This window comes from Adelges cooleyi, unplaced genomic scaffold, assembly GCF_023614345.1.
Source record: "Adelges cooleyi isolate 19-005CV unplaced genomic scaffold, UGA_ACOO_1.1 ACOO_flye_CR_arks_rails_tigmint_CR_PRNA_30, whole genome shotgun sequence".
NCBI lineage: Eukaryota > Metazoa > Arthropoda > Insecta > Hemiptera > Adelgidae > Adelges > Adelges cooleyi.
Genome location: NW_026095971.1, coordinates 15,933,272 through 15,960,946, shown reverse-complemented (window position 1 = coordinate 15,960,946; position 27,675 = coordinate 15,933,272). Strand labels below are relative to the sequence as shown.

Below are 27,675 nucleotides of genomic sequence, written 5' to 3'. Positions count from 1 at the left end.
TTATTTGAAACGCGTTAATTTTATGAAAGCCATTTGTTAGAAATGACGTATTACAACAATACTTGGAGCATTCGAATAGCCTCGAAAAGTTCAAACCAGTTTTGAATAGCAAAATCATTTGTTATACATACACCCGAATCAAATGATTTTTTGGGTTCATAGCTCAGGCCCAAAGTCAAAACCACAAGTGGTAGTGTACGGCATCTCCTCGTCGGTGCCGCGAGATGACGCTGCTATGTGCATCGGACCGCGCGACTGCCAGAGCTGCACACCGATTGCCGACCGGCCGGCCCCACTCCGGCTTTCACCGTTGTTCTACCCGTTCACCTGTGCACACACACGCCGGGCCATCAGCAGCAATATCAGCCCAGTGTATCTTTCAGTGGACCGTACGGTGGACGGTGTGTCGGTTCGCGAGTTCACGTTTATTTGTCGTTGTTGCCTACATTATACAAATCCGCATAAATCGGGAAAAAAACATTAATATTTTCAACCCGATCACCATGTTTAGGATTTTTCCTGGAAAACCAACGAGTCCGTCTTGACTCCGGTCGGTGAACACGAGCACGAGGGAGAGAGAGAGGCCAGAGACGAAATAATTTAGACAGCTGAAAACGATTTGTTGGAAATCATAAAAAAAATTTAGGTAAGTGAGCTCTTAGTTTATATCTATAGACAAGGTTCGAGTCGAACTTTCGACCGTTTCCGGTGCTTCGGCCGGCATAATACAATAGACACAATCATAAAAAAAAAAAAAACAACCGGTCGGTCGATCCGTGTGTGTGTATGGGTACGCCGCTTATGTGTGTCTGGGAAGTGGGAACCGGTTGTCTGGGTCGTGATTCTACCGCGGCTCCCCAAGGCTCGTGTGGCTGTGCTCTCGGCCAGGACAAAGACACGAGGCGGTAGCGCGGTCCATATATAATATACTTACATACAGACAATCGTTTGGCAACAATGGACACCTCCATCGTCGCAAGATATTTATCAACCGTTTAAAGCCGATGCCACAACACTAGCTGTAGTGTATGGCCAAAACGTCGCGTCCATGTTCCTTTGGCCGTTTCTTGAATCGACTATTATGATCAAACAAATATAGCCTCCCACGCAATTGGCATAATAATAATAATATAGTGCATAACAAGTCATTGGTGTTTGGCCACATACACCGGCGACTTCTGTTAGTGGGACCGGCTTTAAGAAAATGACAATGCGTCAAAAGCGGCATCGTTGTAGCGATGTCGGGGTTTTGCACCGCACGGTAATAAAAGACTTTAACAATGTCCGGCCCACGAATTAAAAAAGTGATATTCAACGTGCTCAATGGTCGTGTACATCGGGTGGAATGAACGTTAATTATTCGAGTTACAAGAAAACCTTAATCATTTAACGGCTCCATAAACATTAACGGTCATCCGTGGTCGTTTTCATAAATGTTAACTAGTATTAAAATTTATTATTACGCAAATCAGTATAAGTCTAAAAGCTTTTAAGTGTACCTATCAAGCAATTTGTACTCTAGAGTAGAAAATCAAGTCAAAAAACTTTGTTCAGAAACTTCAACGGTTGAAAATGAATCATAAACCATTTCCCCACTTAATATTTTGATTTCTATAATAGATTTCGATAGAATTGAGTACGTTGTGACTTGTGTAGAAAAGTATTCAGAAAATATGAGAATGGAAAATGTACTATCTTAATTTATATCACTTAGTTACTATATTTTTGAAGTATGAATTTACCTATAAGTTATACAATTCAATGCGTTGTTTGGGGTTGCGTTGTAACATTTAATTTTATTATCTACGGGGTGATTATTTGGAACGCACTACACTTTGTACGTGTGCATTTTGATAGGAATCGTTACATCATTACTTATGTAAAGCAATTATCGTATGAAATGCCAATGGTTCTTTACATATCATCCGTGAAAATTATTCTATTTATTAATATTGATGATTAATGAACAGTTTTAAGTTGTAAATACTACAGAATACAATGTGATAAAATCAAAGTTCTTTTTACATTTATGACATTTTTAAGTGTATATTTTAGTTAAATTTTGCTTAGGTTTTAAATTTTCAGTTTTTACAATGAATCTGTAATGTTTTTACAGCATATAATAATAATAATATTTAACACTTGTTGTTATTTAGTAGAATTTAAATGGATGAACTAATCCATATCCAAATATCCAATCCAATCCAAATATACATACTACTGAGTGACACTCCGCGTTATCCTTTTTTTAATACTTATTCTTTTTATAAAATAAGAGTTTATGTGTAGCTGTATGTAGCTGTCTGGTGTTACTTGATGAGACGTGTGAGTATTTAATATCGTTTACGACTATAACAAAAGACCGACTTAATGACACTCATTTTGTGGGAGAGTACTTAGTTTACATACATTCATTTGTCTGTACATAGTACTAAATAAACGCCGTGAATTGCATTCCTTTTCGTTTCCTACTTTATAATCGGAGTAACGAGAGTTGTTCTGAACACTTATAAACATGATTTTTGTACTTCGTTTGTTTGGTTAACCGAAATTCTATGTATTGAAGCCGCGTATATGAGCACGTGAGTATATGAATTTAGGAGTGTATATTTTTGTGATCCTACAAAAACGGTCTAGATCCTATTTTTAAGAAGTTATAACAGTTTATAGTCAATTCCTTTTAGAGCGTTCACGACAATAGGTCGTACTTTCAAAAATCCATAGGTACTGGCGCACTGACCTCAATATATGGAACGCGTATTGCCTATAGTCGGTTGCTTATGAAAATGTCCCCGGGTAGGAGGCTACCATTTTGTGTACTTTTATTGTTTTATCCATGATATTTATTGTTATTTCTAAGATTTATCATATATATATATGACGGTGTTATCACAGAATAGATAAAATCATCATCACCTAACCTAACATTTAAAGACATATCATGGATAAATGACGTATAATTTTTACTTTTTATAAAAATGTACACAAAATGGCTGCCTCCCAGGTGGGGTCATTTTTCAATCTGAATACGCGTTCCATATATTGAGTTCAGTGTACTGGCGTCTGGCATTCAATTTTATGCACAACCATACTAGGAAATTATGTCCAAGCAAATATTATTAGCTGTTGGCGTTAACGGTGGTTTATGAAATGTATTGAAATCGATAATTATCGGAGATTTAGGAATGCTTACAACAATTCACACCAAAGAAGTAACTGGTTAATAATTACAACATCTAATTGTACTGTTCACAAGTGTTGGAAAAGTTTCGCGCTCAATGACCGGACTATTGCTTCCGGTTACAAAACACGAACTTCCTGTGTACAGTATTGTCCGAGGACGGTACCGGCCGTACAGACATTGCCTAAAAACCATAGACCATTTCACAGTAAATATTTATCCAACACACCATCTACTTTAAATATAATATACGCTGAAACAAAGCAAATAATTTTACAAAAAAAAAAACAATTTTTACTGCAGTTGGTTATAAAACTATAAACATAATATGTAGACATAAAACAAACTCTTGTCCTATCGTCCAGGTGTGACTGCTCACGAGGGTACCCTATAGAGTCACTGGCACCACCGGTGTAAGATTAAATAGTTAAAATATTTTTTTATAAAATAGTATTTTCAGTAAATCACAGTCACATCCTCCAAATATGAAATATATTGCTCGTCTATTAAATTAATACAGCCTAGGTAGAAACAACCAATTACAATTTTTAAACTGATCTATGTATAACAAGTTATTGATTATTTTTACTCACGAATAACATTTTATGTTTTGGAGTGTATTGTAATTTGCATAAGTGAGATCCGAAAAAGTAACCCCTAACGTGGTGTACATAATTATTTAATTTTTTTTTAAAGCTATTATAAGTAAATACTATATATATTTAAAAAAACTATATTTCTTATTTGGGTAACAATGTACGCAGTACAGCTTATTACGGATGAAAGTCAATAATAGTAATAAATAATAATATTTTTAAATTCTATGATCTTTATAATGTTGCTCTTGACATTTCAAGACTTTGCCTGTAAGTTAAAAAAAACTGTAAAATATAAACAATGTGTAAAGGGTGGAAAATGCAAATTATGATTTATTTTATTACTTAACACCCTCCTCGCCATTTTGTTTAATCTAACCAGTTGGTCAGTCTGTAATAATTACAATCTAATAAGCTATACAGTCTTAGTGACTACAATGGTTCTGATAGTAGTAATATTGTTGGTACATGGTACTTATCACGCAGTACGCACACATTACCATACATACATGTAACGTTATGTAACAACGATTACCTTCGACCATGCTCACACTGAAGGCGTGCATAATACGGATACCGGAAACCTATACGGCTACACGCGTTTAGAACAAAATTTTCGATATTATTTGGAAGATAACTATCCACAACATAGGAACCACACGTGAAAGTGTAAATCTGCAATTAACAGTGAACATACACAAATCTGCACCATTACCAAAAATATAATATTACCTAATAATTTATAATAATAATTTTCTTGGCTTTTTTAATTTCTTATTTTCGCATATCATGCAGTTTCCCTATTTTAATTCATAATCAAAACCACGGTTGTAATTATTGTTCGTCTTTTAATTCTACAAAATATTACATAATCCCACTGACGAAACTGTTCAACATGTGTACTGATATTGTCACAGTAAAAACACTTTGTTAGCTCAGTGTAAATGATTACTACGTTAAAAAACAGAAGTGTTTCATCAAACGACTTAAAGCGGTTATTTAATATGGGAACTAAGTAAGTATCATAATGTAATCTAAATAATTTACACCGTTGCCAACAAATAATATTTGTGTCATTTTACACCTTTACCAATAAGTATCATCATGATAACATATTATACTATATGACATATTTTTATGACTATATCAAATGAAAAAACCAAAATTTAGTTTAGTAGGTCAGAAGTAGGAAAACAGTCAAGTAAGCTTGTGGCCAAGTAAACTGAATTTCGATTACTAATACTTTTAGTCGTTGTGCAGACCGGCCATTTTATAACAGCCAGCTGCTGTAGTAGTGGTAGCGACTTCATCACCTTTCCATCTCTTCATCATCGCACTATTCAGCGTTATAATGTAATAATTATAGTATATAATATTTTTTACTAAATTAAGTTTCCAAAAAGATTGTATACTCCGCTTATAACTATGAAAGTGTTCAGCCAATCTAATGATTCTACACAACTTTACCAATTTACTGAAACCTCATATTATGATTTATGATCAATTCTGAACTCCGGTCATGTTAGTTATTGACGGTCAGCTGTTGCAGTCTGTCTAACTTTTGTTTATCTGGAAACTTTTATCGCTGATAATGTTATACTCTGTCTACGAGAGAACGGTACTGTGCAGAAACCAAAACGCATTTAGTCTCGTTTGTACCTGCGCAGACAGAAGTGACGCGTTTTGGTTTCTGCGCAGTACCGTTCTCTCGCGAGACAGATTATAGTTATAATATCATGATCATAATATGTATTTTTCCTTAGGAAAACCGAAAGCCCAACAGACCTATCCTAAACGTGATTTCACGCGAGCACGAGGCGATTGTGTGGAGAAAAATAAAAGCTAACACTCGACAATACTCGCGCAACAGTGCAAAATACACAACAACAACGATAATAATGATAATCACATAATAATAATTCAGTATAATTTTCCGATACATACCCGACCGATTATCGTGCCACAGATTCGCTTTCACCGCCCGCACCGCGTCTAAATAATAATATATTATGGGTACATCAGGGTAACGATTTTGTTTTTGGACGCAATTTTCCCGAAGTAAACGGCAGAAATGATTGCATGTTATAACACCCGAGTCCTATATTTTATTATTATTGTCAATATGCGTTCTAATATTTACCTACCAGCCTATCACAAATTGGCCATGAAACCCAAAATTCGCTTCTTTGTCCTCAGCTTTGTATTATATTGATTATTCATTATGAGTCGATTGATCGAACCCGGCCGAACGATTGCGAGTACCCGCACACGTAGGTAACGAGTCTGGCCTTGGGTCTCCAGCAGGATCTACATAATGTACTTAATACACTGGACCGCTTTTTCATTCTCGCTCTACTATTTTTAATTTACGGGACTTGGCAAAATGATAAAAAAAAACACACTCGGCTATTATTTCCCCCCTTTTGTTGTAGACACACGGACATTTGACAATGAATAATGATGACCAACGCTGCTATATACCATATGCGCGGCCCGAGGTAATATTTATAATAGTGTAACGCGGCCGTTACCCTCGAAGTCCATTATGATAGAACGTGTCTTAGTGTTCTCTAAATCCGAAAGAAGATCCATTTTTTAATCCTCCGTTTAAACTAGAACTATTTTAAAAATATACTGTCACCTCGGTACACGAGCATTGGGAGTTTCGAGTTTATGAGCTGTTCGAAAATATAGAAAAAGTACCTATGTATCTCTCCTAGTCCGTCGTTGATCAATTAGTATTTATATTAATCATCGGTACATCAAACAATTCGCACGAAGAATCGATTAAAAATTCAAGATCAAAAGATAAGGAAACCATTGGACAAAAATTAGGTAATATTTCAATACCTCTTTCTCAGAATCTGATAATGAAAAACGCGTCTGTCTGTTTCTCGTTACTCGAAAATACGGATAGGTAATTTATTTTTGAAACACAGAAAGTACTTCTTAACCCGGTTTGTATAAGATTTAAAAAAAAACAGTTTGGAAAACTACTATCGAGTCTTAACGAACGTTTTGTTAACAAAAAAAAACTATGTACCGAAAATGTATTATCGAGCGCGGTCGTCAGAGTGAACATTAAACACTGTAAGTCATTGTGTAAAAAACGATTATCTAGGATACTGGGTATTTTGGCGATGGCTATAATGAGGAACAATAAACGGCACCTTTGGTCAAAGAGAATAGAATATTATAATAAATAATAATAATATAATAACATTCACGATGGTCGTTGTATGGTGCGGTCGACCGGCCGTCGTCGCCGTTTATTAAAGACATGCAGCTTGTGTAGGTATACATTCTTATGTTATAGACCAAAGCGAACAGATGAAAAAGGAGTCTTATTATTTTGATTTTATGTTAATATAATAGTATGCTAAAGGTCGTATACACGAGAGGTGACTCACAGCGTTGATGATCTGACCGCACGGTTACTTTATTCAGGCGTGATGGCCCGCGAACGACGCGATGGAGGAATATAATACAATCAAGGCTCAAGTGGCAAGTGCATAATACTATAATATTTTGATAATAATTAATAATAATGATAATGATAATGTATACTTAAAAAGAAAACGTTCTATCGCAATACTATATCGCTTGTTCATAAATATAGGAAGTAGTTGAAATTAGAATGTCAAGAATGATGCGTGGAGTCAAAAGTCTTGGTAAGATACCTGATTCATAGACTAAACTTAAAAGTATACATAATAAATACAAGCTTGTTAACAAAAAAAGTAGATGTAAATTTAAACATTATACATTTCAAATTAAAGACACAAACAGCGACTGTAGAAGAGGAGAAATTATTTGCCCGACATCATTTGTGAGGGATAAAACTAATAATAATAATAAGCTATGGCTTACCCGCTTATGTATCTTAAAAAGATAATCAATTAGTTATGAGTAATAAAACAAAAAATGTTCGGAAAATAATTAACAGATTAACACATTTTGAATTATTTTAATTGTAAGTTTACGCAATAATACAATTAAAACCCAATAAAATAAATTGTTTCCTTTCCTTTTCTTATTCTGTACAATAAATAAGAAATTCACATATTTTATGTGAGACATGTTGAAAAATTGTTCAATTGTCGAGAATGTTTGTTGTTTACAGTCGTTCTTGTATAGATAAAAAATAATTTAATATATAATAAGTAAGAATTTTAAGGTATTTCTTTCTTGACTATCTTGGGAATAAATTAAAGGGAATCACTTTTTAGGTCGGCTTGTACGTATTTTTATCGTCAAATTTTTAATTATTATTATTTTGTACAAAATGTGTTTGATATCGGTTATTGATAGGTCTGGTTAAAATGTTAAGTACCTCAAGGGCCCATTCTCTCGTTTAGTATTTTAAAAAATCTACATCAGATAATAAATGTGATGGATTACTTTTAGCGGCGCCGTGACCGATATAAAAATACAATCAACAGCGGCAATCTCACCACTAGGCAACATATTATACTAGAACAAAGGACAAATTAAACAAAAATTCCATTTTTTTTTTTAAAGTCGTGAGCAATAAAAACGATTTTGGAACTAAGAACTTTTTGTCAATCGCGTTCGCCAAGATAGATTTATTTTTTGTATAAGCTGATAAAAAACATGAATTGTAAAAGTTTTTCATTTTATATATAGGGGGCCCCATGTTTAAAAATTTACCTTTTTTTTATCTTTTTAAATGAAGGAAGTGTAGAGAATGTGAAATGTAATTTTTTTTTTAGACAATTTTACTTATGTTGCCTAAGAATAGCTGATAATAACTTTTTTAGACTCAAAGTACAAGAAAACAAACCGAGTACAACCGGTGTTTACAATATTATGGCATGATTGAAATACTGATTTCATCAAAATATATGCAATAACAAATTAATCATGGCAAATTATATATTATTATCGTATCATTGTGTGTGTGTAAAATTATGATTTTTGTTCGGGGCTATTTCGATACGGACCGACTTGGCGATCAAGTTGCCTCCCACTTAACACAAATTATAATAATCCAGTGCCGTAGCCAGGATGTTTACTTTGTCATGACTGAATAGTGAACGAATAAAATGCCTGTAATAGGCGAAATGCATTGACAAAACGAATCGCCAACACACTATGAGCGATAAATGAAACACAATGTAATAACTGTATACATTTTTTAAATAAAAAGTAGCCTAATGTATACTATTAACACTAATTTAAACCAATACAAACTATACACTTATACTTATGAACAACACACATTTCTAGGTATTACATACACTATGAGTAATTGCCGTGACCAATGTGTGTGTGTACTGGATATATTGCTAAATTATTCATTTGATATCCATTTTTTTCACTGTACAACCGTCACCATTATATTATTATTTATTATAAACCACGGAGCCAATGACTAACTATTATTTTGTTATAATAGCGTGTTGACTGTTGAAAGTAAAATATAACGTTTTTTTAATCCGGATTATAAATAAATGTTTTATAGTTGTTAAATATGAGGTCGTTGTGGTACGGATAATATTATATAATAGTACTTGCAGTCCATATGACAAATACATAGTACAGTTGTCAGTTAATATTCAAATTAATTGTTTTAAGTCTAGTAACTAGGACGAACGTGGCCAATTTATCGATATAAAAGTCAATTTTCTATTTTTAACGGCTAAAATTTTTTTTATTTTACTTATCGATTTAAACATTATATTTTAAATATATGTAGAAATATTTGTATTTAAGATCTATAAAAATCGTTGTATTTTAAATGTTTAACCAAACTAACCATACATTTGCTTTTAAACGATTTATCGATTGGTAAGGATTATATTTTATTATCTCCTTATATTATTAAAACATCGTTTGTAACTATTAAAAAATAATATCCATAAAATGAAAATCATTTCCAAATTGTTCAACTATTTGTAAATTAACGAATTGTTTATTTCAGTTAATATAAATAATACAACAGTATAAAATAACTAACATAAATTGAAGATTTTTTATCAAATTACTCTTTGTTTAATAAAATCTATTGTCTTTTGTCTAAAATATACTTTTAATACTTGATATCTATAGTGTTTTTTTTAGTTAATAACATTCTTTGCCCCAGGGAATTTTTTATAACTGTAAAAGAATGCAAAACTGTTCTGCATATTATGAAATTATTGTTATGGTAATATGTATTGAGACTCGAGAACACTAGCCAAAATTACTGAATAGAACTAAATAATAAATATCATAATTGTATGTGAAATATAGTAATTTTTACTGAAAGAAGTGACAACGAATAAAAAATAGAGTAATAATTAACTCAGTAATAATAGTAATACTTACGAGGAATAATTAAAATGGAGGGCGACATTCCAAAACGGTTTATTGGCGAAGTTCCCAACTCTGGTAAAATAAAAAAAAACTGTTAAAGAACGAATTATATTACTTATCAAGTTGCTATTTTGTTTGTGTATAACATATCATAATATAATTAGTTTGAAATTGAAAAAAATGTCCTCAACAATTTCTCTAGTTTTCCAGAATTAGGAAGTTTGGTAAAACTACGTTTTGGACTATCGTTATTCAGTATAAAAGTGATAGAAATTCGACACATTAAAGAAAAACCCACAACAACCAAGGTAAAATGGTGCTGTGTATTGCGAATGATAGAAAAAAAATACTTATCAGAAGTTATCAATAGAGTTGGATGACATAACGAACGAACCGTAAAGAACTAAATCGGTGCAATGCGACCAGACGATTTTAGTGCGCATCCGAAAAATGTGTAACTAACCGAATGTCATTCATTTTAAAGATAGAGGGGAATAGAAAGCGGGAATATCGACCGAGAAATATATACTTCATGATCAAGAAGATTAATCCGATTAAAAAAACATAAAAATACACCTAGAATGCTCGGTTAATGGGAGAATGTAGTTAGAGTGATTAATAATGTAAACGACGGGGTAATGATATTGATCTGACTGGGTTTTTTTTACTGGAACGGTGTTTCAAGAGACTAGAGGTTTATAATAATATATATTTTTCGATTTCTGTTTTTAAAAACTGTTATTTAATTAGATACTATTTTCAAATATTTAAAGTAAAATTATTAAAACATTATAGCATCTACTATTCATCACTAACAAGAGAACTTCAAAAATCGTAAACGTAACACCTATATCAATAATCACCTGAGGCGATTCACGGTAGTCATTTGATGTATTGTAAAATTTAATCAATGCCTATTCAAATATATGCTACCGAGTCGACGCAGATATAAATAATCAAGTAACTAGCCGAATTAACAATTTTTACGAGTATTTTATTATGTTTTAAAAAATAATACTTATTCAAACATTCGAGAAAAAAAATATGACTAGCATAATTGAGGTGTTCGCTTTATTAATTAACTTATATATTCAAATAATACACACTGTATTCGTTTGTTTATTTATTAAAGCAAACGTCAGTGTAATAACTTATGTACTTATCATTTTTCTATTCAACTTTTTTTATAATAAGGTTGGCGTGTTATATTTAATGCGGCATGTGCGTTTTATGACACATTTCGTTGCAGCTTCGTCAGCTTTCGAAATCTGCCCCAGATACATCGAACCTTAGCAGTGTACTTAGTTCTTCCGTGGCCTATTTTCAACACCAAACTTCGATAATCACGATTCTATATGTTTATGATGTGCTTAGAAATAAAAAGTAATGTTATGATACCGGTGTCCGCCGTGGCAAATCCTCTGTTAAGAGGATTGCATGCGGTTGGTTTTTAAGGAGTTTTGTATAGGCAATAATTATTTTGTCTATGAGTAAAAACCTTTTTAGTTAATACAACATACATTTTTTGTTCCATCGTACAGGCTGAACCAGTGATCCGATAAGTAATCTAAAAGCAGATTTGAATTCGTCATGAAGTTTACTTATTATCGGTTAGGGTACTTTTTCGATATCTTATTTCTACTATGTATAAAACACGTTTGAATATTATATAAAATTTCAAGTTTTTAAATCAAATTTGGAAAAGGTTAAAGTTAAAAATTGAAAAAAATACTCTGACCGATCATAAGTAGACTTTATGACAAATTCAAATCTGTTTTCAGATTGCTTATCGGATTACTGGTTCGGTCTGTGCAATGGAATAAAAATGATGCGTTTTGACTGAAAAACCCGACCGCATGCAATCCCTTAAAAGAGTTATAAAACCTCAAAGTAAATAAAACTAAAAATAACGACATTGACATAACCCGGAAGACGAGCCAAAGCTTTTAGACCTACCAGTCAAGTAAACTCTTCAAAACTTAATCAAGACAACTACCAAAATTCAATATTCACATAGGCGTTTAAAGTTTTTGATGTTGTTAAATTAAACGAGAATGGGACCGTTCACAGTCTCCGGTCATATAGTATCTAGAAAAACCCTGTGCAACATAGTGGTTATGTAGCTGATATTTGTTAAGAAAGAAAATAATAAAATATTTTTAAAAAAACCATACGTGTTAAAATTACATACGTGTAGACAATATCGGGCAAACGAAAACGTTTGGAATTTTTATCTGAAAGAAAAGGAAATAGCATGTAGAAATGTACAATATGACGTAATGTGTGTATATAATAATATTAACAGTAATTGGTAGTCCAGTACACATTGTACTAAAAATTGGTACTACTATTAAATATTAAGATTCACGAGTTTATCCATATATTTTGTTTAATTGGAGTGTCCGGTATCAGACGTTTATAACTTATTTTTTTGTAGCTAAAAGAGTTATTTACAATATATAGTTATTCTGATATTCACGTTTCGGGCAAAACATTAGTTTTCTACAATCATTCCGCCAAAATCAGCACAATAGCACCTCTTAGTTAATTATAGTTTTTCTATTCTTGCATCCGTTTACATGGATATCGTCGACGGACCAATTATTTTGTCTATAGTTATAGTTGTTCATGATATATAATATAATATATTATAAATATATATTTCATATTTTGTTATACATAATAACATTTTTGTTTGGTTCTTCTGGGGCGTCTGGGGGCTATGAACCGTCTTAACGTTAAATAGTACCTACATATTGCCATCGACCATCGTTCACAGGTTCGACCCAGTAAAAATAAAGCGCAAACGCCGCCGTCTTCATTGTGACAATTATTAAACGCTCTGTCGACTTAAACATGACGTTCAGCCGACCTGGAGGCCTACAACGTCTCTTGTGTAGATCCAGATTGACACGTGAGAATTCAGAAGAAAAATAAAAGAAGACTGTACGTCGGTCTATAGTCTACGGTTGTGTACTTACTACGATATTATATGTACAGTGTCAATTACATTAAATCGCAAGACTGATGCGCGTAATCGCTTCATTGACCCACAAACCTTACCGTTTATTTTATATTTTGTGCTCTACTATTTGCGGATATCAATTACGGATTTCGCGGAATCACACGCGTTATCCGAGCCGAGTTTGTTTGGATGGCGTCATCTAGGCATAAAGGCACAGTCTAGTTTTACTCTTCATGAGCTGGAAACGCACAAAGAAAGAAGATAATGTCAGCAATACATCCGCAATCTCTCTTTGCGCTAGTGATAGAAGTGCAGTTACAATGAGGAATTTACAAAAATGGCTCTTTAAAAATATATGATTATGGATTATATATATAATAATTGCTTACAATAAGGAGGCTAAGGATCTTAGTGTCTACATAGATTTTTTCTGTAGAAAATAAATGCTTTAAGAAACAACATTTTTTTTTAATGTAGAGCTATGGACGATTCCATGGTTTTCGTATTTCTCTTTTGCGCTTCATACCACGCATTACTGGTTCACGGTTTAATCTTCCTCCCTTTTTTTACAAAATTTCCAAACCATCTCAAACTATTCACTCTTGATTCCCCTATTATTGGCGCAACTCTCAAACTTCTTGTTAAACTTATTTTTAATTTTGCCTACTCGCATAAAATTATAGATAAAATTATCTATATGTATGCAATTTTAATGTAATAATAATAATATACAACTGCGCATGGTTGATTCAGATTATCTTAAGTCTTATTTTATTCTAATCACCAACAATAATTTTTTTTTAACCTGACCCTAAGTTTAGGTGAATGGGATCCAGTTTACTAATGTAATACTTGTGTCACTATACGCTATAATATATTTTAGGACGAGTAAAAAGACCAATAACGGTCACACAGGTCAGTCGGTACCCGACAGAACGAGATCGGTCTGCTGGAGGGGGGGGGGGTACAAAAGTATTTTTTTCCTTATCATAGTCTTTATCCGTCTTCTACTTGTTTCCCTCTCCTATTCTGTCCGTCAGTCCACCTGTCTGGCGGCGGCGTCCTCTGCAAACGTGTTTGAACACACGCAGACGGTTTTTATTATTATTATTTTTATTACCACTGCCATTGCTATAAGGGACGTGACTGTGTAAAAAAAAATATAAAAAAATGAATAATAATATAATATAATATAAATATATAGCCAAAGAAATGAAAATAAATAACAACAATAATAATAATAAAAAAACCGACGTACATTATAAATTACGACCGTGTTTGTCGAGTGAAAGCGCATGAACATACGTGAAGATGACCAGAATATTATTCGAGAAGTCCATCCTTGAATTAAAAAGTTAAAGAACAAAAGTACAATTAACATATTATAATTGTAATAATTCTCATGTTGAAGTTTTTCGAAAAACCCACTGTAGACAAAATGGTGACGAGGTTAAGTGTGTGTGTGTTAGTTGTTTTAGTTGACGCTAACGATGTGAAAAATATTATTGTCAACAATATAAAAAAAAAGTCAGCACAGCAAGCATATTGAGTTCTGAGAGGTCATGGGTCTTCAGGAATCATTATAACTGGAAAATGATAAAATCGCTTTCAAAAAACGCTTCGATGTGACTCTGTATCCACATTTCGTCTTTTTCCAAAGAACTGCTGTGTAACTCCAGAATCATTGTTTCTGTATCCTTGATATCCTTGCATGGCATTTCATTTTATAGAACCATATTCATAAATTGAACGTTAAATTCATAACGTAACGCATTTGGTGACGTAAAATATTTTTAACCACGATGTTGAATTACCAACAGTTTCTTTTGTAAAATCTAAATATTGTATAGGCTTATAAAAAATATTATGAATAGGGTTTAAAAATGAGAAGTCCTGTGTAAATGTTATCCCCAAGTCTTTAACTGTCACTACAGATTTAAATACTTTAGTCTTTACTATTAATGTTATAAGTTTATAACGACGTTCGATATTAAAACGGTGACTTGTAAATGTTATTTTATAACATAATATTATATCCTATATTTATAGTGAGACAGCACCGTTCAACTTACACCAACTACTACATTTAACTAAACTATCATTCAGTAATTGAGCCATCATATTTCACAATAAAGGCTAAAAAAAAATCATTCAGTAATTCACATTATTTAATTGACTTAACTGGTAGGAAAAGTCCTAAGTCGTCAGCAAATAAGAAAAATTTGCAGTGTTTAAACAATGTAGAGACATTAATAAAAAATATAAGGAATAATAAAGGGAATAAATGCCCTCCTTCAAGTAGTCGTGAGAAGACAAAAAAATACGTTCAGATAATACACTGAATATTGATTTGTCGGGAACGGTCTTTTAAATAGGATGAGATCCAAAGAAAGCGAGTACTATTTTATCTAGTAAATTCGCTTTAGATATTCGATTATCGTGGTTGGCCGTATGGAATGCATTTTCAGATCAGTATAATCTCAATCAGCTAGGCCACCAACCAAATTATCTTTAAAAAAGTAGTGGTAGTAGATATTAAAATACGCAAGCCATACTGTTCCATTAAAAGTAAAGGGTTGAATACAATTAATAATTGGCTATAAACAAGTTTTTCAAATAATTTTGGTAATTAACTAAGTTTACATAGAAATTAGTCTATGTTTTTTTTATTTATGATCTATTGCCCTATTAAAGTATACAAGGCTATTTTTCCAAAACGACGAAAATTCACCTGTAGATAAAGATGGATTTAACAAGTAATGATTTAACAATGAATAGCTAATAAATAATAACTAAAATAGCTTACAGGGAAGATTTGTTGTTTAAATTAGATAGACCATTAAACACAGGAGAGACATATTTGGTAGTTTGTACATTTGTTGGGAGTTTTTCTCGATTTTTAACCGGAATGAGTGAACATTTCTAGACCTCTAAAGAACATTTCAAATACGATTTCTGATCCATAAACTTGGTAGATCAATAAATAGGATCAGCGGTTTAGGAGAACTTTCGAAACTGTTCTACCTAGCGTGCTAATTTGATTAGAAGAATGTAGTAGTACACAATAACAACCATGTTTCTACACCTATTCTGGAAAATGAATAATAATTATTATAAAAATTACCGTAGAAAATAGAACCACAGTACACTTCATAATAATTATGTCTTATTGATGATTTTGTAGGGTCTTGCTATATTTTAACAATGTACCTAATTTATGTGGTTTTCTAAAAATATTTGACAGTGACAAATAAGTGAAGGTGGAATTGTATGAGAAAAAGATTGGGAACACGAGATAAAATAAACGCTTAAATACATAATATTTGTGAGGCTTTTTCTTGAAAGTTAAAACGGTTTAAATGCAGTTGGTACATAATATTCAGTATACTTACAATAGTACGATTATTTATTAAACAGTATGAGTTTTTAAATATATATTTGTTAAATTTAATTCAACTATTCTTACATTACTGTTTTTTTTTTAGAAAATACTGTGAATACTGAATTGTATTAATTATAACTTAATCCGTACAATCCAGAGCGTACCTACAGCTAATTAAGAAAATGTACCTATGTTTGCTGATATTATAATGAAGCTGCCACCGTTCTATTCCTAAAGGCAGTATTTTTTAAATTCACTCTGAAAAACTGGCCTCTTGTAACGTGTTTTATTGTTTTTACATTTTTTACAAATATTTGAACTAATTAGTTTCGAAGAATTCAATTAAATTGTTTTTTAATTACTATATATGTTAAAATTATAATATGTGTACGTGTAATATTAATATTATGGTTTAATTAAAATTAATTTAAAAAAATGTCGGAATTGATATTTTTTTTTACGAGCGCTCTCTCAATAAACTTTTCTGTGTAATAATTAGTTGCCTTCGTTCGCTATAATACATTTTTATACAATATATGCAATTAAATATTTTGTTCTATTTTTTTTTTAATTATCAAAAGTTACCTATAAGAAAAACAACATTCAGTGCTCTATTACAGTACCAGGATCGGATAAGGTGACAAATTAATATCGATTAATCTTTAAAAATATCGATAAGAATTGTGTTTGCCTATACGTCATCCCGAAATGGAAGTCGCTTGTGTACACAATAATTATTTCGCTTTGGAATCGTGATACACGATTTGAAATCTGGTCCAGGTTATTGATTGTGATGTATATATAGATTATGTTAAAAACTGGAAAGTCTCTACAGTGTCCTGTTGCTCGTCATACGCAGATACTCCTATTCTATATACATACACATTATATTATATTATTATCGTATATACGGTTGTCGTGGTCATAAAACCGAGAAAAGAAATAATAATTATTTATTATGTACTTACGTTTATCGTTCTTTTCTCGTTTGCGACAATTTAAAAAACTGTGGTCGTAAACCTGCGAATTTACAAACTGGTCGCCAAAATACTTTTATTAAGGTTTTTTTTAAACTAGTCCGGCCGGACGTAGACTAAACTGCAAACACGGAAAACATTGACACAAAAAAAGCTTCGAGTATTTTCGACGCGAGAATTAACCGCAAAACGGGCAAGGGCGGTGCCGTTAATGTGATACAACTAAATTGGTCATCTTATCGCGAAACGCCTTTGTCGTGTTAATCTAATTAATATGCTAGAATTTTATTAAAACCCACGGGCTACCTTAACCGTATTATACTTTATTTTTTTATGATTTAAGCGTTCACAGCGCCTGTTTTTAATGCATGGGGTTTTATTGAAATAACTTTGAATGAAAATATAAATATTCTAAACAGAGTTAAAAAAACACCACAATACCAGAATTCGAATTATTTTATTATTTGTAAAACTAACGTAAAACAGCGAGCCCTGGTTTACGTTACTATTGTGTTCAATTGAATCAAGTCTGAGTATAGTGCCGTGACTCCGAGCACAGTTTATTCTTATAGGGATATTTTTATCTAATGATAAAAATATATGTGTTTATATACTAGAAAGATATACTTAATTTTAAGTTATAATTGACGCAGACTAACAAGAAATGAATGACTTTGAAGGTCCTTTTCCTCTTCCAAAAGAGGAAAATGATAATTTACTAATTATAAATATTTAAAATTTAGGTTCAAAGGCACCAACAAACCGTAACGCGTTTCTGCGATCTTTATTAACCTTGAAAATAATTATATATTTTTAACAAAAAAAAAACTTTGCCTTTTCCTCCTGGTAAATGTTATACTTTTAAATATGAATTGCGAATACATGGTCAAATATTCAAGGTTTTTTTAGATCATTTTATGATTGTTATGTACAGGTATAAGTTATAACATTTATTAATACACCTTGTTGTGTGTTACTCAAGACTCCACGAAGAGTGACGACTGATGCCTTTTTATTTTTTTGTTTACTCGAGGTCCTATTCGTTGAAATGTCTTCTACAACATTCACTGAGTTTTTAATAAAAACCTGACCAAATTAAGTTTTTTTATGTGTATACATAAACCCGATTAATTCCACAATTTGTATTGAATACCAAAAATTTGCCGGGTTCTAATTACAAAAAATTTCAGCAAGGTGTTTTGGGTTTGGTTTTTTGAGTACTCTGAATAATTTTGGACTGCTCGAAATGTGTGTTATCAGTTATACACTTTAAAAATAGACACATGTAAGATAAAAAAAACAATTATAGGTACCAATTGATTTGTGTGTGTGTTCTAGAAAAACAATCGCTTATTTCAAATTACCATCAGTTTTTATATATTTTTGTTTATCGCGAAAACGTGTTCGGCCGCCAGCGCTTTCTAAAGATACCACATAACAATGCACAGAAAGATAATTTTTCCTAAGCGTTGTTGACTATAAGATAATTGTCGGATCAAAACAAACAGGTTTAATGATTTTAAGATTATAAGATATAAAATTAGTAATGTTGTTAAATGCATACTCTCTTGTGTTAAATCATTGTACGTTAAAATTATTAAGTCATCCGTGGATATCTGATCGCTATTATATATTTAAATTCTACAATGTTTATGTGACAAGTATAAAAAAAAACTCATTTCCGGTAAAAATAATGTCACTTAACGTGCCAAAAAGACTTCGGTCCTCTAATGATACCAGGTATTATATTCTTTCCACCCACCCAAGTTATGTGCAGTTTGGATGAGCAAAATAGGCATATCACTCGACGTGGGTAGACATAGGTGGTATTGTTATTCATTTACAAACCGACAGAGTATACAGTGTCCAATATTGAAACAATAACTGTTTTCCTAGTAAAAGTGTACCTACCTATGTACACCGTACATTATACTATAGAAAGAAACTCGAGTGTCAATTATAAGTAACCGACCGCGAAACGCATACGTATACCTGCTGCTTGTTGAATGCGTGGCGTGTGTGTTTGTGTGTGGAAAAAGAAAGTTTTCGCATTAATGTTATTCATATGGTCCAAGGTTAGGGTATTGTTGACGAAGAAATAATAATGCAAGTAGATCTATTTTTCAACCTGGCCCACGTCCTTCGTGTCCTCTTGTATGTAGCGCCATTCAAACGATTACATTATTATTATTTTTGTCATTATTCATTTTTTTTTTTTTAATTGTGTTCTTATTATTATTGTTAATCATTATTGTTATTATACACCGAAGCGTTAACGTCACGTGTGATACTCGGATCACAGTGCTGCTGTCGAACACTGTCGAGAACCGTTTGCAGTTTTTTTAACCATCATCGATTGTACAAACCAACTGACTGCAGTTAATAATTACACCACACGACCGTGACGATAGAACCGTATAGCTCAAGAAAAATCACTGTAACGATAATTAGTAGTCTAAATCGAACGTAGGGTGTACTATTACATCCAAACAAAATATCATAAATACTGTCGAAGTCGAAAATAAAATCGTATACGTTTAATTTACATAAGTAGGTGAACCGCCTTAAGAAATCCAGTCGAGTTTTTAAAAAGTAAGACTGCTCGACTTTCGACGTTGTTTTTATTCATAAATTGAACGACATCGAGTGGTGTCGATTGAATTTGCATAAGTTCTGGTTAACCAATGCAGTATTTATCACTATACCTAACGTTAAATGACCATTTACCTGTATCGTTTTCTTTGTAACTTTTAACAAAATTTCAACTTGTGTTTTCACTAAAGCCTAAAGACCATACGGAAAATCGCCACCCAATCAATTTTTCAATGTGTACTGCACCGGGATTATTACAAATGTCCAAACACCCACTGAATTAAGGTGCGGTTGCTTTTGTATACATCAATATACCTGTTATCCACGATTGGCGATTGACCAACCGTATATTCGAATATTGTATTTGTTTCATGCATTGGTGTTTCCTGATGTAAAGATTGGGAAACTAGAATCATTATAATACACTAATAAAGCAGCTGTTAATACTTGTCGATATTAGCATGATATGGACAGCACGATTGAGGTTTTTTAAAATGCTTCACAGATAGTATGTACCTGTCTATATTCTATATGTTTAGTCCACAGGACAATTATTATCAGAGAACATCATTAGGGGCAAGGGGTGAGGCAAATCTATGGTCAAAAGTGAATCCACGGTCTTACGAGTTATTAATATATGTATTATTATTATATATTATTTATTTACTATTATAGTGTCATTGTTGAAAATCAAAATATTAACGCAGAGAGTATTAGCTTGGGCCGTTAAATCTTAACTGTAGTAGTTCATATCTAACGCATATTATGCATTTATTGCGTTATATTTTATGCATGCAGACAATCGGAGCATGAATATCGTTTTATACATCTGCATTATCTTTTAGGTAACATAATGCACTTAAGAGGGATGTCTGGGATACAATTTATATATGTATATACACCATACACAACAGAATTAAATGAAGGTAAAGCGTTTTTATTATTATTATACGAACATGACATGGCGTCTACTTTGGCCGAGGCGCAAGCGAGTTAATTATGTGCAATACTATGTTTATTGCCCATACAACGTTTCAATGTAGGAGAACTTAGACTTTCACTCAGAGGCGGGTTTGGACATTTGTACTTGGTATACCCATCTATCTACAAATAACCTAAACACAAAGAAATAGTTAACATTAAAAGCAACCGACTTTACCGTTGAATAGTGTTCGAAAATATTTCCATCAAGAAAGTGTTCTCGTAAGTACAGCTTGCTTCTGTTTTCATCAACCATTATGCCAAACAAAAAATGAGATCCCCAACATCTCAGGTTGTTCCACAAGATAAACACATCTTCTTTAATTATTAATTTAATTAGTATAGTAACTACTAACTATATTTTTTTAGTGTCATATTAATCTCCAACAAAAACCTAACAGTGAAAAAGGGCCAAGTTCTAGACCACCTCCCAAAAAAGTCATCCTATCAAAGTAGTGATATCTACATTGTGGCCAAGTCTGGTGTTTCTTTAGTTCATAACCTCACTTCACTCCTACTTTCATAAGCAATACTGCTCTTTTATTTGTATTGCTTAACACTTGGCCAGTTTCTGAATGAAAGAGGGTCTTTCTGAATGAGACATAAAAAAGACTTTGTATATTGTAACACTAAAAGCGAACGTTTTTTTTAACGTCGCGGGAATCTGTGATTAATTAATAAAAACCCGTGCTAATCTAATCAAGCAATATTCTTGTGCGTCACATCATATTTAGAACTACACTCGCTAAAGCGGCATTAATTTTGAAATAATTGCAACTTTCAGATTTTTCCCTTTAGTTACACTATAAGACCTGCCTTTGCGCCAAATTTCACGTTTCTACCTATACGGGAAATGTTTTATAATTTTTATGATGAGTGAGTTGAGTAACAAAAATGAAAACTTTGAAATTTTCCCCTTTTTAAAATGCTTACTATTAAGGACTCAATTTTTTACTGTATCCTAAGCTACTTGAGTTAAATTATGTTTCAAATTTCAAACGCTTATCTTAAGAGGAAACAGAGATATGTGGGTTAGAAACACTGGGTGAATTGGTTCGTGTAAAGATACACTGGCAATGCTGGAACTTGGCCTGGCGCACTGCCGTGCGCTCAGATAATATTAACTTATGGAATACTAAAACAGTGTCTCCAGTACACGGTAGAACTAGACGCATCTGGGTTCTGCTTTCACTAACATTTGTAAGTCAAATCTCAAATCTCCCAAAAGTTATAACTGTGACCAAAAGAGTTATAACTTATATTGCACTAATTCCTGTAAACAAAATCATTGAGCATAGTTATTACTTATGTATATATGAGAAATTAAACAATTTTTTAGTGATATCAATTTGTTAAAAAAATTGTAGGAAATATTATGGAATAATTTTATTTTTGTTTACATCATCGTTTTAAAATAAAAATCGGAAAAACTTAAATTTTTAGCACCTTTTATGGACTATGAACAAATGGAGTGTGTGATTTAATTTTCGAAATCCTGTACATCTCAAGAATATTTTACATTGTTTTAAAGTTGAATAATATACTTGAGTCCGCTGACAAAGAATTATAATAACACCATACAGGTTACCGTGCACTGTACGGGTTTCAGAGAACTTCTGAGAGTTTATTTTAGGGACAAATGCATTTCCATCATTTAATAGTTATTATGCACGAATATGGCGCTTTGGAGAGATGCAAATACTAATAATTATGCGTACAAATGTTTCATGACGGACGAGGATTGACGATAAAGCATGCACAACTAGTGTTGTTAAAAAACTCGAACAACAGCAAGTTTTTTATGTTTTACAATGATATACGTTTGGAAATAATACTTCTCAGCTCTACAGTATCAGGGCTTGTTATTTCATAGCGAATGATTTTTGTGGCACTTGAATGCATTTATATTATTATTATAAGATAACGTTTATGATCGTTGAGGATTTTGTTTGAAATTAATAATCATGAATATTGTAAGCGTTAAAAATCAAATTAACATAGAAGAAATCTTTGCCAACTTCTCCTCGGCACAGAACGTATTACAGATTATAATTACGATTTTAAAAATAACATCTTAATATAATATTATACCATCTTATAATCATGTAACTAACAAAACGCATCTCTTGAATCACACAGACCGCCATTACGTCACAGCGACCATTTTCCGCACTGATTGCCACCGGATGGCGTCGACCGTCCATTGTTTTGTTTTTGCAGTTTTTTCTCTACGAAAGCCCGCAATTTCTCATACACGAGTTCCGCTATTCGTTAACTGATGTAAAATAATAATTATTAAAAAAAATAGTATCGAAATAGTTCATACAAAAAGTACCCACGAGTACCATTTATCATAGTCATAGACGACAGATCCCTGACACAGTGTGTATACCGTCTCCCGACTAGAGTTGGTCGGGAGACGGTATACACGTCACGGCAGACGGTAAGCAGCAGGTGTTTAAAATAAAAAAAAAAATCCATCTCAGCTCCACGTCGAAGTTAGCAAAAAACTTTACCGTATTGTAACCGATTGCGTCGAACGGGTATTGTTTGTTCAGTGATCCGGGAAAGAAAATACAAACATCATTTATAATACACAGGAGAGCTCGCAATATTTTACAAATGTCTCAGATATCTGATTTATCGCATGTTGTTTAGTCTCCAGTAGAGCTGGAGACTAAACTACATGCGATCCACCTTTTTTCAAATTTCTATCTTCTAATGAATGATAATGCTGAATAGATCCTAAGAGATTAAATAATTAAATAACATTATTGACGGCTGTAAATTAGGTTTCCCAATAAAGTATTTTATTTATTCAATTGCGAACTGTGTTATGCAGTTATTAAAAGTTGGTCCTATCTCGTCTTAGTCTAATCTATCATAGGATTTAGGCCTCCCTAAATAAGTTGCACAACGCACCTCATGATCTTAATTTTTCAATGCAGACTCCTACAAAAAAAAACAACAAAAAAATGGTTTTCGAAATCGACCAATCGTGTGCTTTGGACAGATTTACGAAGTCGAGTTGGTAGATAAGTCGAGAGTCGATAAAGGAAATATTCGCATTGTGACACTTTGTATACTGTTATATTTTATTCCTCCTGACCTTTTTGTGACGAACAGCCATTATACCGTCGTTTGGGAACGCTTGAGTAACCACGATTACAGTGGTGATTTTTTTCTTCTTAGCCTCTACGGTTTATAATATATAATTAGGTATTATTATTGTTATTATGTTGGTATCACCGCCTTCTCGTAACTAAAAAACTGTGTTTGCTTCGACCGCACGCTACCGATACAATATTATAATAAAAAATAATATACAATAAAAAACCTACGTATATTATGCATTACGCGCGATATGGTCGGTCGTTTGTAATTAGATACCTAATGACATTTACACACATAATATTATTTTGATGTTGTTATTATTTGTATTATAGATTAATGTGGGTCATAGGTATACCGTATAAGCGGCGATTATGCCGTTGATGGTTTTGCGGGTAACCGAGAGCGGAGTGACAGACCGTTATAATATGACAAAACAAAACAACTAAAAAAAAAATATTATTGTTGACCGACTGACCGGCTAGCATACGGGGACATCGTAAAATACGATTGGCTATGTTCACTCGAATCTGTCAAGTCGGCTTGGGTGCGAAAAATTGATATTTTTACAGGCGTATACCTTATGTAGGAAGTTTAAATGAACATTACCGTCAACGGTTCGCCGGACGTTATTGTTGAAATTACTAAGTACATTAACCGAAAACCACCAATGATACAAAATATTCACGCACCAATACAATGATTGCTGACTTTTAAATATGTTTGTATTGTTTTTTACAGATCATGTCCGGAGAAAGAAATATACCGCACCTGAGGGACATATTCGGCGTGGCAGACGATATCCGCCGAATGGATATGCAGGGCGATGACCGGAACTCGTTAGGTGGCGTCAGCGCAGCCGGTACGGATAGCGCTATATCCGTGGGCTCGGCCAGCGAGGAGGATCTGTTACCAGTAAAGGTGCCGAAGAAGAAGCAGCACAGGCATAGGCAGAGCGGCCGGCAGACGAAGGGCAGCAGCGTTATAGAGGACGACGTCAAGCATTTGGAACGTCATCTGTCCATGAAGAAGACCATAAGGAAAAAAATAATGCGGGATTTACAACAGGCGTTTGTGGAAGACCCCGACGAATTTAAGGTGGAAGACATACCCCCCGAACAGCTAAAGGCCGAGCTCAATTCGAGAAGTTTGAGTTTCGGCACCCCCAGCAAGAAGAAAGGTAACTTTAGATGGTCATCATAAATGTTCACGTTCATGATTGGACCCATTTCGTTCGTAGATTGTAGGGGATGATTCAGTAGAGAGACGGTAGAGTTTGCTGTATTTTCCATCTTCTCTCTCTCTCAAGAATCTGGTGAAAAGGTACTTAATGGTTTCGAATGACATCAAGGTTTTCATAGAAAAAACCTGTCACAGTAGAATCGTTATATTCGCAGGATTGTTATGAATTGACCAAGTAGATCCAAACATTTCGTTTTGGAAAATTTCCATAGGCACTGCCCCCATATACCTGTACCCAATATTCTGCCAAATAACAGTTACGAGCCACAACGTATTTACAATAAATATTGTGCATAATATTGATTGTTTCGGGATATAAAATATCCGTCAGTTTTCGATAGTAAAGAAAATAACCCAATGCCGAGATTAATTTACATCTTTATAATATGTCGGAACAGATTAAATACCACGCGCTTACCTATACTAAAACACCGAAGATTACATATATTAGCATAATAAATCTTTTATATATAAAAAAAATGATTTCTTTAAAAAATATTACACGGACTCCTTTCAAAAAATACGTACTATACAAATGTTTCGCAGATCGTAAACGCAATTTTCCGGAATAGTTTTTAAAATCAGCACATTTTGATAAATTAAAAACGGTTTTTTTTATTAATAGAAAGCATTTCGTAATTGAATAATTTGTTTTAAAACTGTTTTTTTCTTTGATGCGAGGATGAGAATATATTGATTTTATATTAATTATTATTCGTTTTATAATTTCTGTTAACTATTTCTTTGACCTGTGCTTACACATAATGCGTTATTCTAAAAAAACCTTATAAATTATAATGTATCTCTAGATAGAATACATATGCTTATCAATTATAGGAAAACTCTCATTTAATAGCGATGGATTATTTTCATTGTTAAAAATTAAAGTGCAAATTACTCTCACACTATAATTTTCAATTGTTCCTAAAAATGTTTCAAACAGATTAATGGAATAGAACGAAGATATGATTTACTACAGAATTTGAATATACTGTGGATCAGATGCTATGGAGTATAGAATGTGGGAGAGTGGACAGCTAATTTTTGTAAACGGGAGTGTTTTTGTTACTTCTTCAATCTAGAAAATGTTTGATTGTTATCTGTTGTGATTACAAGTAGGACAAATTCATAGGTTTCGCGTATTGTGTAAGACGCGTGTGGCCGATTCTACGACGGTTTGAAATTTGTTCACACTTGTTGTTGAAGAGACATTCCGAGGTTTGGTCAATGAACGGCACGTTTTTTTTTTAAACATTTCTATTGCGTCTGGTCTGTCCGTATGCATTAACACATATAAGTAGATTAGTTGTTGCATTATATTATTGATTTTTATGTAATCAAATCATATTTTCCTTTTAATCAAATAAAATGCATACTTAACAAACAAGATTCCAGGACTTATCATATTATATTATGGTCAGATTCAACAGATCACTGATGTCTTTTTTTTTTTGTTTATTCAGGAAAAATGAAGTCTGAATCGAATTTCTTAGACTTTTTGAGGGGTGGTAACGACTCGGCGATTGTAGGTCGACGGTCTACGACGTACGCGGACGAGAGTGACTCAGGACACGGTTCACCGACTAGAGAACTGGACGATGACGATCAGCCTTCCATAAGGAAACCGAGCTTCTGGAGACGGTTCACCATCAAGGGTGCCAGGAACAAGCGGTAGACGACGCCGGTGCCCATTGTAGTGTTTATAATATAACTGTGATCATAAGCCAAGTTTTGTTCGACAAAACTTCATACGATTATATTCTTTCCTATGATACTTCAGGCGTCTTCAATTTGTACCGTCGACGACCTTTGTATTTGTATTTTTTTTATTAAGTGAATCCTATAAATATTATTATTTTATTATATAAATAAAGTCGTCCAAATCAATTATTCGAAAAGCTCTTATCGATTTTCCCCTTACAATTGTCTAACAAGTATCACTAATCAAAAATAAAAACTACTTGCTGAGTTGTGAAGGACGAACTTTGTATTACAAACCCAAGTAAATTCGTACTACCCAAGTAAAAAGGATTATTGGAGCTGGCTCTAATTTGAATCACTAGGGACAAATTAATTTATCATTTAAAAATGCATTTAAAAAGTATTTAAGTATGTTCTAAAATATTAAAATAAAGTAAATACAGTGCACTGGAATAGCACAAGTATGTGAGTTCAATAAAAAACGCAAAAGAGCTACCGCTCTATAACTAGTGTTATTTTTATTTTAAACTCTTAATTTGTTATTATTTCTTTAATATAAGTTGGGCGTCGTGGCCGAGATGGTTACTGCGGCAGTGATTCTACGCACTAGCCGTGGTTTAAATCTCGGT

At 32.8% G+C, this 27,675-nt stretch overlaps 1 protein-coding gene across 1 annotated transcript; it reads left to right on the top strand.

Annotated features, from left to right (window-relative positions):
• Nucleotides 1-315: 315 nt before the first annotated feature.
• Nucleotides 316-27,235, top strand: LOC126838341 (uncharacterized). The gene is made up of 3 exons (XM_050572688.1): nucleotides 316-646; nucleotides 24,845-25,283; nucleotides 26,809-27,235. Exons 2-3 carry the CDS (start codon nucleotides 24,848-24,850, stop codon nucleotides 27,018-27,020), a joined length of 648 nt encoding a protein of 215 aa, XP_050428645.1. The 5' UTR covers nucleotides 316-646; nucleotides 24,845-24,847; the 3' UTR covers nucleotides 27,021-27,235.
• Nucleotides 27,236-27,675: the final 440 nt, after the last annotated feature.